This window comes from Carettochelys insculpta, chromosome 2 (assembly GCF_033958435.1).
Source record: "Carettochelys insculpta isolate YL-2023 chromosome 2, ASM3395843v1, whole genome shotgun sequence".
Classification (NCBI taxonomy): Eukaryota; Metazoa; Chordata; order Testudines; family Carettochelyidae; genus Carettochelys; species Carettochelys insculpta.
Window position 1 is genome coordinate 49,883,738 of NC_134138.1, and position 14,134 is coordinate 49,897,871.

The following is a 14,134-nucleotide window of genomic DNA, read 5'->3' on the forward strand; positions in this document are numbered from 1 at the left end:
TCATTAGGGAGCAAGTTACATGTCCATCCACTAAAAGAGAGAGAGAGAGAAAGAGTAGGCAAGGCAGACTGCCCAAGAGGGACTGTGCTCGCCTATTGTTAACATATACTTGACCCCCACTAACCTCCTCACGACACAGATGTCTCCTACCTCTATCACCTCCCACTGCTTTAAGCCCTCCCCCCCTGCACCTGGGTAGCGAAGCCAGGCCGGCTGCTTGCAGTATGCTGTTTGACTTTGGAGGTGGCTGGTAGCAGAAGGAGAGAGACAGACACGGCGGAGTCTTTCTGCGGGCGGATCTGCACGACATTGCATGGAGCTTCCTTTCCAAAGCAGACACAAGGCAGCCCTGCAAATCTATGCATCGCCTTCTTAGAGAGAGGCAGACAGAGACACCACCCCTGACAGCAGCAGTTCCCTGCAGTCCAGATCACACTGCTCTGCAGCAGCAACGGGAAGGGACCTGGGCATTCGTTCTCTTTACTTGGAGACTGTTTTATTTGTGGCTCTTTCCCCGGGACCCAGTTGTTTCCCTCGCCCTGCTCCCGCGTTGAGAAGCGGCTGGAGTTCCTGCTCGGCTCGCTTGGACTTTTTGTGGCCGTGGATCAGCTGGCCTGGGACGGGAAGCTGCGCTGCACCGCCTTCCCCGTTTCCCCTGCCCTCCAGCAGCCTGGGCTGGCGGCTCTCCCCCCAGGAGGACGGGAACTTTTATTTTCAGCTCACAGCCTGTGGCGAATGGTGGGACTCTCCGGGCCTTTTCAGTGTGAGTACCGAAAAGGGGCGTGCAGGGACTTCTCAGCGCTGCGCACCGCCTGGGGGACGCGGGAGGGGGGCGTCGGGCTCCCCGTTCTTGTCTACCTTGTAGGACTGGGGTTTAGGCTGGGGCTGATTAACGGGCTCTCGGAGCGATGCTGCAGGGCTAGAATTGCCCGCACCGCTCTGCGCTCATAACTCTTCGGAGTGCAGCAAGAAAACCGCACAGGTTTGCGGGGAAATTAGCATTTCCAGCCAGTTTCATTGGCTTCTTGTGTGTCGTAGGGCTTGTCCCCTTTTAGGAACTGCTTCTCCCGCAAGACCACGGCGCTAGCCACTGTGAGCTGGAGTGCCTGAAATATTTCGGGTCATCCCCCCCCGCCCCTTACAATAGTCGGATTATGTAGTGTTGGCAACATCCTTGCTGGCTGTTTTGCAAGAAGTATTTGAGGCAGCGCACGTCGTGTTGAACTGCCTTGCCAGTCTGACAAGCTATCCGCTTGCTAAAACGAGGGGGCAGCGTTGTATGTTGCATTTCTAAAGCTGCAACCCCATTTGACGCTGATAACCTGGAATCTGCTGCAAAAGATTTGGATTCCAGTCGTTCATTATTTGGCGTTTCAAAAGCGGAGATGAAAGAATGCAGAGCCCCGGGAGGGATCAGTTAAGATGAGTCCCTGCGTAATTGACAAAGCTTCCAGGGGTTCCAATCGCGTTTAGACCGGAAAGTACCTTGCAACTTTAAGTGTGGCGTCCTAGAGGAGGCGAGTCTCTTGTCGGTGACTGGCAGTGTAGTGTATGCCTGCAAAAATATACCTCCCTGTCATTCCAAATTACCTAAAGGAACAAAGGGGGACACAGAGATGCATAAGGAAACGTTTTCAGCCCACAGAGGCAGAATGTTACCTTCTAAACTTAGAAGTTTGAGCAGAAGAAAGAGAAGATAGATGAAAAATATCCTCCTAAGCCCCCGCTAAAAAGTTTTTCTCTCGCTATATTTAGTCCGGAGACCCAGTCATTGTCGCTGGATGAATCGAGTATTAATACTCAGTGCTCTAGAATCATATTAAAGGGTTAGTGTACCATTGTTTTGCAATTCTGCACTACAAGGATCAGCATCAGACCATCGTCTTGGCCGACAGAGGTTATCTTAAATCCCAGAGATTGTCCATGTACGTCTGCTGTTTTTGAAATGTACGGTAGAGAATCATAACAATGGATATTGAAAAAGACCTATTGTTCTGTCCAGGTCATCCTCCTAATGTAGGACTACCGAGGCAGATTGTGTACATCAGTCATCCAAATGTGAGATTCTAGTAAAATTAGTCAAATTTACTATTGTAAAATATGACAAAATTGAAAATAGGCTATTTGTTCTGTTTGAAGTTATGGCAAATATTTATTAATATATGTATATAATGCACATTGGTATACCTGTAAATAGTAGTATATTGCTTACTGATATCTTAAAATAAAGTGATGCAAAAAATCACTACTAGTTTAGCATAATCTACAATATTTGAGTGAGCTATATATATATCTCCTGAAAGTAATCTACCTGAAAGGAACTTTATCTTCTGCAAAATATTTCAAGTGACATTGACTTGCCAAATATCAGGCTATAGACATACCCTTGACTAACCAGGAGGATGTTTTCTGAGCCTTGGAATGTAGTGCTAGCAATATGCTCCAGCAAAAATTCATGTACTTAATGTAACGCTGACCCCTTTAACTTTTAACATTGCTTCCCCTAATTAATCTGTTCAGGCCCCAGACTTAAATGGTTGTCCACAGCTGCTGCAAATTGATTTATCCACTGATGGTGGTCTCAGTTGCTGACCAAAGCAGGAGATATATTTTCATTTTTGGACTAGCTTTAGTTTGTTTGTTTGTTTTTGTAATTTAGTTTAACACCTGCACAAATTTTAAAGGATTTTTAAACTTATCTGTTGCTATCTAGCTAAAAACATCATTATTGTATTTCTTAAAAAATAAAAAAGTTAAAAAAAAAGGCTAGCATTAGGGTGAATGTAGTTTTCTGAATACTTCTCTTTACAGGCTGTATCTAGCCTCTTCTTCTACAGTTCCACATCCTGACAGAATTTAGTGGGAAGTTTAAATTAGCAGCTTTGTTATTATTAATCATAGTAGCTTGAGGCAAGAGGTTTATCCTAATCTAGAAGAGAGACATTGTTAGATTTTTGTAGCTTTTAACTGTATTGTCCAAATTTTCTGATCTGCGTTGGCATGAACAGTACTAGTGAATCTGGATAACAGAGTAATGGTGAAACTGGTTTTTAATGGATGCTAAAGCTGATGCTTGACCTTTTTAGTGGAAGTCTGAAAACTCATTCAGTTTGTTCCGGGCTGATTTCCTTAGGAAATCCAATATGATCGGGGAATTTCCTTGAGCTTGAGTGACTATTAAACTTCAGCTGCATTGTTTATATGTTCTATTTTTAGCACCATGTACTCCTGGATTTCCCACTTAAAAATACTATGAAAAATTATCTGAAATGAGCTACAGTGTAAACATCCTATTGCATAATAGCTACACTATTTGTGATCTATCTTGTAGTCTCACTAATAAGCCTTTTTAATTAGGCAGCTATCTTATTTGATTATTGAGAACTTTTCTGATCATCTTATCAGGTTTTAGCCTGTAATGTAATCATTGTTACTCTGGTTCATGCATCAGGTTGTTTCCCTCACCATGATATAAAGTTCAATTATACAATGGACAAGTAAAAAGACTTGTCAGTATCTGGCAATCTGAAACCAAACAAGGAGTATTTAAGACAGCAGTGCTTCCTGAGCTCAGCCTTAATAATTGCACTAATACCTAACACTACTTTGTTTCTAACTGGTCTTAGAGACAAGAAACATTCTGTTTGTAATGGAATGCAGACAGCAGCGTTAGGTCACTGTTTGCTGGCAACTGCTGCCCAAGTTGTTTTTCTTCAAAGGCTTCAAACTTTCAAATACTTTCCAAAATTTTTTTCAAGTAAAACATTGTCTTCTGCAATTTTTGACCACTTAATGTTGACTCAAGTTTTTGCCAAAGTCACCACACTGTGTCTCATCTGTATATACTTAGGCATCTATATTTATACTGCATATGTCTCTGCATACATGGAGTTTGATGCAAAAAGTATTGTTTGTGGGGGTGCTCCACCTGGAGTACTGGTCAGTCGGGGCTCGTCAGCTCCATACATTCTCCTCTGTCAAATCCTGTTTCTCACTTCTCTGAAATGAAGTTCAGCTGACAGGCAGTGAATGCAAAGCTTTCTCCATTGAGGTTCTATGCAGACTGCGGAGCTCCTCGTAGCCTGACATTTTGGAAAAATAGGCATCTGCAGTATATGCAGGGGGGATGAGGGGAAAGCAGTTACAATTGGCATTTCATCTTCAAATCCACTTGCTACAGTCCATTACTGTTAAGTCTTTAGCTAATTGAAAAAGGATACTAGTAGGGTTGTTGGGGGGTGGGGCAGGGAAGGGTTAGGGAGTGTCACAATTTTTAAAGAGCTTTTTCTTTATTTTGTAGCAACTTAAGGCTTCTTGAAGTTTGCATACAATTGTCAACTGAAATAACGTGCTTGCTGTTGTGTGAAGATTATTCTCATGGTTTGGTTAAAAGCACGTAGAAGGAATTCCTTTTAAATCCGGCTCATTCAAAAACTTGTAGACATGTAGTTAGCAAGGTCCTGTGTGTTTCACGTAGCCTTTAATTTGTAACTAAAGATATTTGTATGAGTTTAAACAAGTGCTAACATGGAAAATAGCATCAGCATTAAACAGCGTAAACAAGATTTTAAAAGAACAGTCTTTGGAATGTCTTAATCTCCTTTCATTAGCATAGATCTGATAAAATGAAAGGTTTAGGGAGATTAAATGTGAAACCAACAATGTATATATTTCAAAACTAAACTTCAACACAACCCTGCTTGTGCTGTTTACATTTTATGTTATAATTTAAAGACATGTTTTATAACCATAGCTACTCTGCTCTTGTTTATTTTATATTGGTTTAGTCTAGTTTAATATATGGAAGCTTAAAGATCCCAGAAAAAGAGCAGTATATGATGTTGCATTTTAAGTAAAATGAGTAGCGGTTGTAAAATCAAATGAAAAATTACATAAGTTATCTTAAAAAGAGGAACTTGATTTCAACACAAATGATTACTTTTAATCTGAAAGACATTGACTTACATCTTCATTTTGTTGCCATTGATATAAAAGTTTCCAAATAGTGTTTAGAGAACAGTGGACATGCTATTAAAGTAAACATTAGTTCAGTATAATGGAAGTAATTGTAAATGATAAGAGCAGGGCAGGTTATCTGTGTGTTGTTTAAACAGAAGGAGCTACTTTGCACCATTTCCAGTAGCCATCTGTATAAGAGAAGGGTTTGCACCTGTCTGTCCACACTAATTATAGATTAGGGCCAAAGAAATGAAATTTGAGTAGGCTTTCTGCTAATGAAATCCATAGTGATTTTATTGTAAATGTGGTTTATGTACAGAGGATGATGGTTAGGTTGTGAGTCAAATGAATTGCTCTATGTCTATCATGCACTTATAGTTGTGAGGCAGAATTATGCTGCATTAACAAAGATGCAGAATAAAAATCAACACTATTTATATTCTAGGCTTCAGTTATGGGTTTAGTTCAATTAAGTAAAAATATTCATTTTAATCATCAGATTTAATCGCATATCAGGATAGACTTTAGATTTAATTCTCATCTAGCTATATTGACAGAGAAGTTTCTCTGACTGAAGCATGAGAGAAAAATGGGTATGTTTAATATTATATAGGTACATAGCATGTCAAAATTGCCTTTTCTTTAATATGTTTTCATATATGTGCTAAAATAACATGAAAGAAGTGAGAAATGCATTCTGTAGTAAAAGGTCACATGAATTTCTACCACATCTGTTTATAGTAATTATGAACATAATTAACATAAGAATTACAAGTGAAGTAATGACAAGCTGAGCAATGAGATATTATGCCACAATGGTCATATGTTGGAATTCTCACATTATGGCATGCTAGAATTCACATATTCAATGCAAAAAAGAAAATGTTAGATTTTTATCTATTTTAATGCTTCAAAACTTATCTGCCAGGGGCAGATGGACTTTATGTGAAGGTAACTCATTATTATGAAACAGTCAGTTGAAATTAAGGTTTTTAGCCTCCAGCTTAGACTTTGAGACAGCTGTGATTATGGAACACTGCTTCTGTTATACATTTATACTCTGAACATATTACCATACACTGCTTTATTTTTAACTGTGATGTTTTCACAGCAAACTGTGTGCTTTAGAAAGGATTGTGTATTTTTATCACTAGGAATCATGCCTCTCTTCTAGTAAAACTGTTTGCCAGAAATGTCATTGTAGATCTTAGCCATGCATATTAATTGGAAAATAAAGGTTTGGCAGATCTTAATTTACTTCATAGTATAGTATTGCAGGGGAACCCGCCCCCCAAATTTCTTGAATAAATAGAGCATCCCCTCTTCTTAGGCAATATTTTGAGAGAACAGCTGTAGGATGAAAGTGGTGTGGTACCTGGCATATTGAGTTAATTATAATTCAGAATATATCTAAGTGCAATAAAACCATGCTTCAAATGGATTGACTATATTTTCTTTTCATATGAAATGTTAGAAGTAACCAAACACATAACTATCAACTATAAAAGCTGTGGGAAAGGTGTTCTTTCTGAGAGTAGAGATTCAGGTGTTAAATTAGACATGTAAAATTCCCAGATTATCTTCAGTCTAGTCAAATGACCATTGTGTTAGGAACATTTGCCAAATCCCTGCTTTCTAGGACTAACTATACAGTTGCAGTGGTATATGAAGAATAAAAAGAAAAATACCTTGTGCTATGTCTCAGTGATACTATGAGGTTTTCACTTTATTGGATTAGCGCAGGATTTGTGACAGTCCCCCTTTTATCTGACATTCATTCCAATGACACAATTTTCACGCACACACCCTCCCCCCATCTACGTTCTGCTTTTACTTTGCATAGGGCATCGAATTCCCTTTATTTCTTTTTTGTGGAAAATCTTGGCTATTTTAGCCTTGTGATTTTGGAAGCGGAGCTTCACTAAACAATGCCCGCCTTTCTCAACTGTGTGTGTTCTGCCATTGTCCTTATCTCAGCCTTCATTTTGCTGTTCCACAGACTTTCAAGAGAAGCACACTTTCTTAAAAATAAATGAATGTTATTGGAGAGAGAACTGACTTACTTTTAGACTTGAGTGAGATAAGCAGCCTAACAACCTGTTTTTTTCATAGTTATTCTGGCCCCTTCCATTTGTGACTTGTAGACAATCCTTCCCTTCCAGTATCTAGCTAGACTCGGATTCATCCGGTCAGCTTTTTCAAAGTTAAATGAACCATGGATGTACTTTAAACCTTTAAAGAAAGCAATCAGTTTGCTTTAGGACATGGTCTAGTTCACCATCTTCCTGTGCCGTAGCCACATCAAGAGCTCATAGCTCCTGTGAATGATGGGCCCTCTGCACCGAGCAGGATGAACAGTTGATATCCCCAAACAAACTGGGAACCATAAAACAAATAAATGCTATCAAGGGCCCTATTGGACCTTAGCTTTTCTCCTGCGTGTATGGTAGGACCAGAGAGAAAGATCTTCCAGCAGTTACAAATGAAATCATGGGGGAAGCTGCATTCTTGGATGGCAGCTCTGCTGTTGGGTTAGTTAGATGAGTGAGCCCTAGGGTTATCATATGTGACCTTTCAGAAAAGGGGACACCCCTGAGAAGGAGAGTATCTGGATCAGCATCTACCAACTCAGGTTGTATGAATGTACTAGATATACTGTAACACATTAATGCAACCTGAGTTGGGCGCTAGTGAGCCAGATGCGCTCCCTCGCAGGGCTGTCCCCCTTTCTGAAAGTTCAAATATGGGAACCCTGCTGTGGACCCACCCCAGGAGGCACTTTGAGGGGCTGGGCCGGTTTGGAGGAGGAGGGCTGCAGCAGCCAAGGCGGGAGAGTCGCCTCCTGCTCAGCTGCCAGGGGAGAGACGCTGAAAGCCGCCTGAGCTTCAACAGGAAGGAGCCTTGCGCAGGGCCAGCCACATGGGAGTGAAACCCGGGGGGGGGCTGTACCTCTCTCCCGCCAGCCAGGGGACCTGGCCTGGGCCGGGCCCTCAGGTGGTGGTGCCAGGCGCGAGCCAGGAGGAGCAGCGCCCCGCGGGAGCCGCTTCCCCTCCACTGGCGGCGGCTGTTGCTGCCCCCGGCTGGGTCGCGCTCGTACCGCAGTCGCCTGGCCGCGCACCACAGCGCCCTCCGACGTGCCCTTCCCTCGGCTGAGCAGCGGGTGCGTCTGGTGACTGCCCGGGTCCGGCCCTGGCCGGCAGCTAATCGCCAGGCCACTGGGTGAGGGGTGGGGGTGGGGGGGAGGGAGAGGGTATCCCCCCCCCTCCCCCACGAATCTCTTCCGAAGGGGCTGGGCTCGGCTCGGCTCGGCTGCGCTGCCCCCTCTTCTCCCCGCCGCCGAGGCCGCACGCGGCGAGCTCTCGCCGGGCGCTACCTCGTGCCGCGCTGCGCTGCGCGGGGCTGGCGGGCAGGCGGCGCTCCGCCCGGACTCGCCAAGGTGAGCTGCAGCCAGCCCCCCCTCTCTCGCCGTGGGCTCCCTTTGGCCCCGGCGGGTGGGACGCGCGAGAGGGGGAACAATAGCTGCTCTCTGGCCTAGCGCGGACAACCATTAGCGGGGGGCGGCCAATCAGCAGCGGAACGGCTCGATTAGCTATTTTATTAGGTGAGAATGGGTGGCAAGTAGGCTCTCGTTAGGGAGGGAGCCGCTGAGGCTTGGGAGTGAGTTGGAGAGGCGGGGGGTTGTCTCCTTTCTACTCACGCCCTGGCTTGGCTGGAGAGGAGAGCGGAGGTGTTGCAGGGGACACGCTGCTCTGGGGATGGGGAGTGGCCACAGCACCAAAACAAACAAATAACCTCCCAAGGAGGGGATGTGTGTTCCATCAGACGCCGGAGATTTTTGTTTGTACTCCAAGTGTGGCTTCCTTGGGAGGAAGAGGGAGAGATAATTGTTCCCACCCGCCTTTTTAATAGGAAACACTAATTTGGTAATATTTTTTCCATTGCCTAAATTGTTTTATTGGAGACGTCTCCTTTTGGAGCGTGCTAAAGATGAATGCCATTCCTCTTAGAGAAATTTCATGTACGTGTGATGGGTTTGTTTTGCTTAAACATGAGGTTTCTCTGTCAGTTTAGGTATGCATTCGTTCTCTCTCTTTGGTCTTTTAAAAATCTCCTTCGAAGGAGTTGGTTTTGAAACAAAAAGTCAACCATAGATCACTGAAAATGTATAAAGAAAAGTTTAAAATCTCTCTGTTGCTGCATCACTTTGTGAAATGTTTACATAGATATATATGATCCAGTAACTAAAAGCCTAATTAAAATTTGTTTAAAGCCAGGGGAGCATGTATCCTTGTTGACAGCATCAGATCGATAGAGTAAGACAATAGAGTCCTATTATTTTACTTCCATTGACTGAACATATTGACATTTCAGGTTTGTGATTGCCTCAGTGAGCATGATGAAACACTGAAATTCACAAACCAACTGGCTAGAGAGGCACATATATTACTGTATGTCATCTCTGCCGTCAGCTTACCTTATCATTGAAGCAGAATGGTAATGAATGGTAGCAGAGTACTTCAGAAGGGTTAGAGCTCTATCAGTTAAAAAAAGACCTGACATGTAGCAAGTCTAAGAAGGTTCTTTAATTACACTAAAAATTATGCAGAAGGGAAGAGGGTCTTTGCTACCTGCTGCTGCATTGCAGAGTTTACCTGTTCAGAAGCAAACAGAATAACTATTTATGTTTCTATATACAAGTCCAGATACTTCCAACTTGAGCATCAAGCACACTGATATATATGAACTGAATGGCTGATTGGGTAATTTTACCATATTTTTCTATGAGGACACCTGCTCATCACAGCCTTGGTAGCTCCAAAGCACCTGCTAGACTAGACCTACACCTGATAAGTAGATTGTGTACAAAAACAAAGATAAGTATAAAATGAGCCCAGTTTGGACCCTGATCATCCTTCCCCACCATCATTCTCTTAGGTGAAAGCAGAGGGAGTTGCATACAGAGAGAACATTAGAGTATTAAATATTTCTTCTTTTAATAGATTATAAATAACACGTGCATATTTGTATGTATGCATACATGTGTACATTAATTTAGAGATACCTAAGTATCTGTAATGACTTCATGACCACAAAACATATGCTAGTCCTTATTATTTCACAACCTTTTAGATATTCTGCAAAATCTGACTGAAGAGTGAAATCCATCAGTGTCAGGCAGATATTGAGACAGAAATTAATTTAAAGCAAACAGAGAGCTAAACATGGAAGAGCCACTAGTATTTAACTCATTTTAAAAAGTAAATTTAATGAAAATATTAAATGTATTCTGAATGTGCCATCTACACAACAATTGTTGCCACCGAGTCGTCTACAGATGCCCTTAAAGATGGTAAGGGGAAAACTAGTCCTTCATACCATTTTCATGAAAATGTTAGGTTTCTGTTTGATCAGCAGGTGCTGTTGAGATGAAAGCCGTGTGTAAATTTTCAGAAGGCCAAAAGTGTCAATTCAGAAAAGGAAAGTGATAAGAGAAAATGCAATCAGTTTTCCTGTTTTCAATTTGTGCAGGATTTGAAGAGCTGTTTTGTTAAACTGCTACATCTGCTCCAATATGAATATTGAACTACTTTCACTAAAAATAACACCCTATAATTTGGAAGCCACTGCAATCTTTTGTTAATGCAAGCGGGTTATTTAAAAAATATCTATTCTGAAAAATCTCCTGCCTAATGTGCATTTTTGTTTATTGGAAATTTTATCTTGTTCAGATAAAATGGTATTATGCAATTAGGACTTCATCTTGTTGAACTATAAAAATGGTATTGGTTGCCAAATATCAGTATAGTGTTAAAAAGATTTAACTTAGGGAATAAATTTTATTTTAAAAAGCATAAAATCCCTTATAACACCTAATAATTGTTTATGTGTTCCAATAATATAGCTTTTACTTATTGTCAAGAAGTCTTATGCAAAATTAGGGATATCCCAAAGACCAGAGAGCATTCTTTGGCTTACTTCACTCTTACTATACTTGCAAATCTAAGTTTAAATTAATCGAGGATGTTTTAGTTAACAGGGTTTTCATTGCAACTTTTTCCGTGCTTAAATAAAATGATTAAATTATGCTTCGGTGCTTACATACAAAAATGTTTGCTTCTTTAGGGCTGCTAATCAAGGGAGTTTTATGAACATGGAAAGCACCACATTGGTATTAGACAGGACAGGGTGGGGAATCGGTGAACATTTTTCCAGAGATATTTCTAGGGAAAAGCATTCCTGGTTTTGAGCTAATAAAGTGGTGGGGGGATTTTGTTTTTTGTTTAATTAGGAATCTCAATGAAGAAGTTCTTATTCACTGTGGTACCTACAAAAGCTCTTTTATTTGGGTATATGTACAAAAACTGCACTTATTTGGATATATGTACAAATACATAAATACTATATGGCAAGGTATGAATTAATGAGAAATTTTCATTTACGTTTTCAGTTCATAATAAGCACAGCAAAAGAAATGATCTGTCATCGAGAAGGATACATGGCTTCTCCTGGTTTTAATCTGAACATGGGTTTTGGTTGCTGAATTCTGATCTTTTAGCCAAGAACTCAGTTCTTGAGCATCACGGATACATCGAAGGAAGGGTCTTGTTTTTCTTCAGTTTGGTTTTACAGTTAAATTTGATGGTTAGATTAAAGTGAATCATCCAGGGCAACAAAGTGACCTTTAAAAATCTGCAAAAATTAAACAACACCAATGCTCTCCAAGAATTTGATTCCATAGTTTATTATTAAAACTGCTTTGTTTTACATGTAATAGTATCAAAAATACCACATTAGCAAATACAGTTAAATAAATCTGATAACAGACAACTGATCGTATTTAAGATTGAGAAATTCACAGTGTAACAAATCCAGATTAAAAAAATGAGATATACTGACTAGATTTTGTGAGCAGCTAGTGGGAGGAGGGATAGCTTAGTGGTTTGAGCATTGTCCTGCTAAACCCAGGGTTGTGAGCTCAATCCTTAAGGAGGCCATTTAGGGATTGGGGCAAATAGACATCAGGGATGGTGCCTGGTCCTGCTTAAAAAAAGGGCAACAAACTGGACCATATGACCTCCCAAGGTCCCTTCTACTCTTCAGAGGTATGTACCTCCAATTACATTATTTACTTATGTAGTGTTTGTGTGACTCTGAGTGAACATGGGCTGCATATTTTCTTTACAACTTGTACTTATGTGAGTGTGGGTGCAGAGATACTTGTACTCCCTTATGTTGACTGAGAGTCTGAATTTTTTTTAAATTTCTACAAATATAAAAAGGAGCCTTTATCAAAAACTGTAGTTACCACTGACACATTACATAAACAAAAAATAAACAGCCATTTGCACCTTCCATCTGACACGTTCTGCTAAATACAAAACTTCCTTCCCATCCTCTACTTGCAAATGATCAAACCCCCACAACCTCCATCTTTTGTTGGATTTATATATGTAGGACGGAGAAGTGTCTGTGGCCGTTACTAACTTGTGACCTCATACTGTCAGAGTTCATAAGTTAAGTAAGGCATGGCTTGGCTAGTATTTAGGTGGAACACCAAATAACAGTGAAATGGTAGTGGACTGAGTTGAGGGACCCTTACCCTTGGAGACATTATTAAACTAATGCCACATAATGGAGTGCTTCCAAAAGCCTTTTAGAAAAGATTTAAAACCAAGATGGTCATTGCTTCTGGACATAACATTACACCGTACTTTTCACAGCAGTAGTCAATGTTAACACCATTGGATATGTTGGAAATTGGCTAGGATGCCAAAATTTCCATTAAAAATTTCAACAAAATCCTCTATTTTCTCTCACTTTCTTCCCTAAACTGTTGTGCAGTTTTGCTGTTCAATGTTAAACAGTTGCCACGTTTCACTCCACTGGTGATAGATGAAATAATCCATTTACATTGTGCATATTTCAGTTTTTGTAAAGCAATTTGTGATACTTCAGGATAACAGGTATCATAGATATGCAAAGTATTATATGACCTTATGAATTTTAACAAAATCCGGCAACTGCTTTTATAATTGTGCAAATGGTGTATATTTTATCGATTTATTAAAATTACGGGTTTCTATTTTCATTTTTCCATCTTCTGCCTTGGAAAATTCAACATCATGTCATGGTACACTAAGGTACAAGGTCCCAAATTGAAAAAGACAATGGTGTTGTAACAGCAATATTACAGCAGTCTTCCCTACTGCAGTACACTAACAGTATACTCTTCACCTCCTGAGGTGTTCCATGATTTCTTCTTTTATGTCAAGAAGGCACCCTATCTAACAGTACCTCTTTAGTTAGGCAAGACTAGCTCTTAAGATAAAATGAACCACCAAAAAGAAAACATGGAAGGTGGTAATAGCTACTTTTGATAATTAAACTGCTGTTATTTATCTAAAAAGAGATAAGATTCCACCTAGTGGAGGGGAATTAATACACAAACAGTGACATGTAAAAATCTTCTTTCCCCTGGTACTTCCAGTGACAAAATATTAGTTCATTGTGAATCATTCTGAGCCAGACAGCAAAACCCAGGAATTTTGAACACCATCTAGAGAGGTGGCTGCAGGAGTAGCATTAATTGTAAAAGATCCGTAGTTAGTTCAGTAGCTGTAGAAGGCTTTAACATGTCTGCCTAGCTGGGTGTTAATATGCAACTTGCATAAGTACTAGTCATTACTACCAAGCAGTTTCCTTTTATGATTAATTTTATTTGAAGGGCTATAGACTGCAATTTCTTGCCTGACCGATGTTGACCACAGAGTCACCTCCCTAGGTGGTGGTTCAAATGTCTTGTTTCAGTTCGCTAGGTCAAAAGACTTCTCACAATGGATTCAGTGCCCAATGTTTTCTGTGTATCATACCCTCATTTACTTTGGAGCAGCGATATCAGACTGCTGTTCCAACATTTCATCATGACAAGCTGGAATATTGAGTAAACTTTCTGTGGCTTCACTCCAAGGCTTATAGTGTTGTGTTGTAGAGAATCAAAGACTTGGTCACCATACTTTTTCCTCTCCACTGTCACTAGAATAAAATAAAATTTCAAACCATGAGATGTGTATATACCCAGTTTGTGGCTAAGATATCATCTTAACTTTCTCTTATTAAATGCTAGAATATTTTTGAACAAGTACACTGGCCAAGTTCATGAAGAGAGTTACCATAG

At 40.6% G+C, this 14,134-nt stretch overlaps 1 protein-coding gene across 4 annotated transcripts in view; it reads left to right on the top strand.

The window, feature by feature from the left end:
• The first annotated feature begins 261 nt into the window (after nucleotides 1-261).
• The window catches only part of RUNX1T1 (RUNX1 partner transcriptional co-repressor 1), a 151,023-nt gene continuing 137,150 nt past the window's right edge, over nucleotides 262-14,134 (top strand). For 2 of the 4 annotated variants that reach the window (XM_074986948.1, XM_074986951.1), the window contains exon 1: nucleotides 8,244-8,395. Coding sequence is in view for 1 of the 4 variants with exons in the window: in XM_074986952.1 (XP_074843053.1) it covers nucleotides 736-763 (28 nt within the window). In the remaining 3 variants the exon portion in view is untranslated. Of the gene's footprint in view, nucleotides 764-7,972; nucleotides 8,120-8,243; nucleotides 8,396-14,134 lie in introns of those variants that run through there. The other 2 variants (XM_074986952.1, XM_074986950.1) reach the window with 2 other exon arrangements.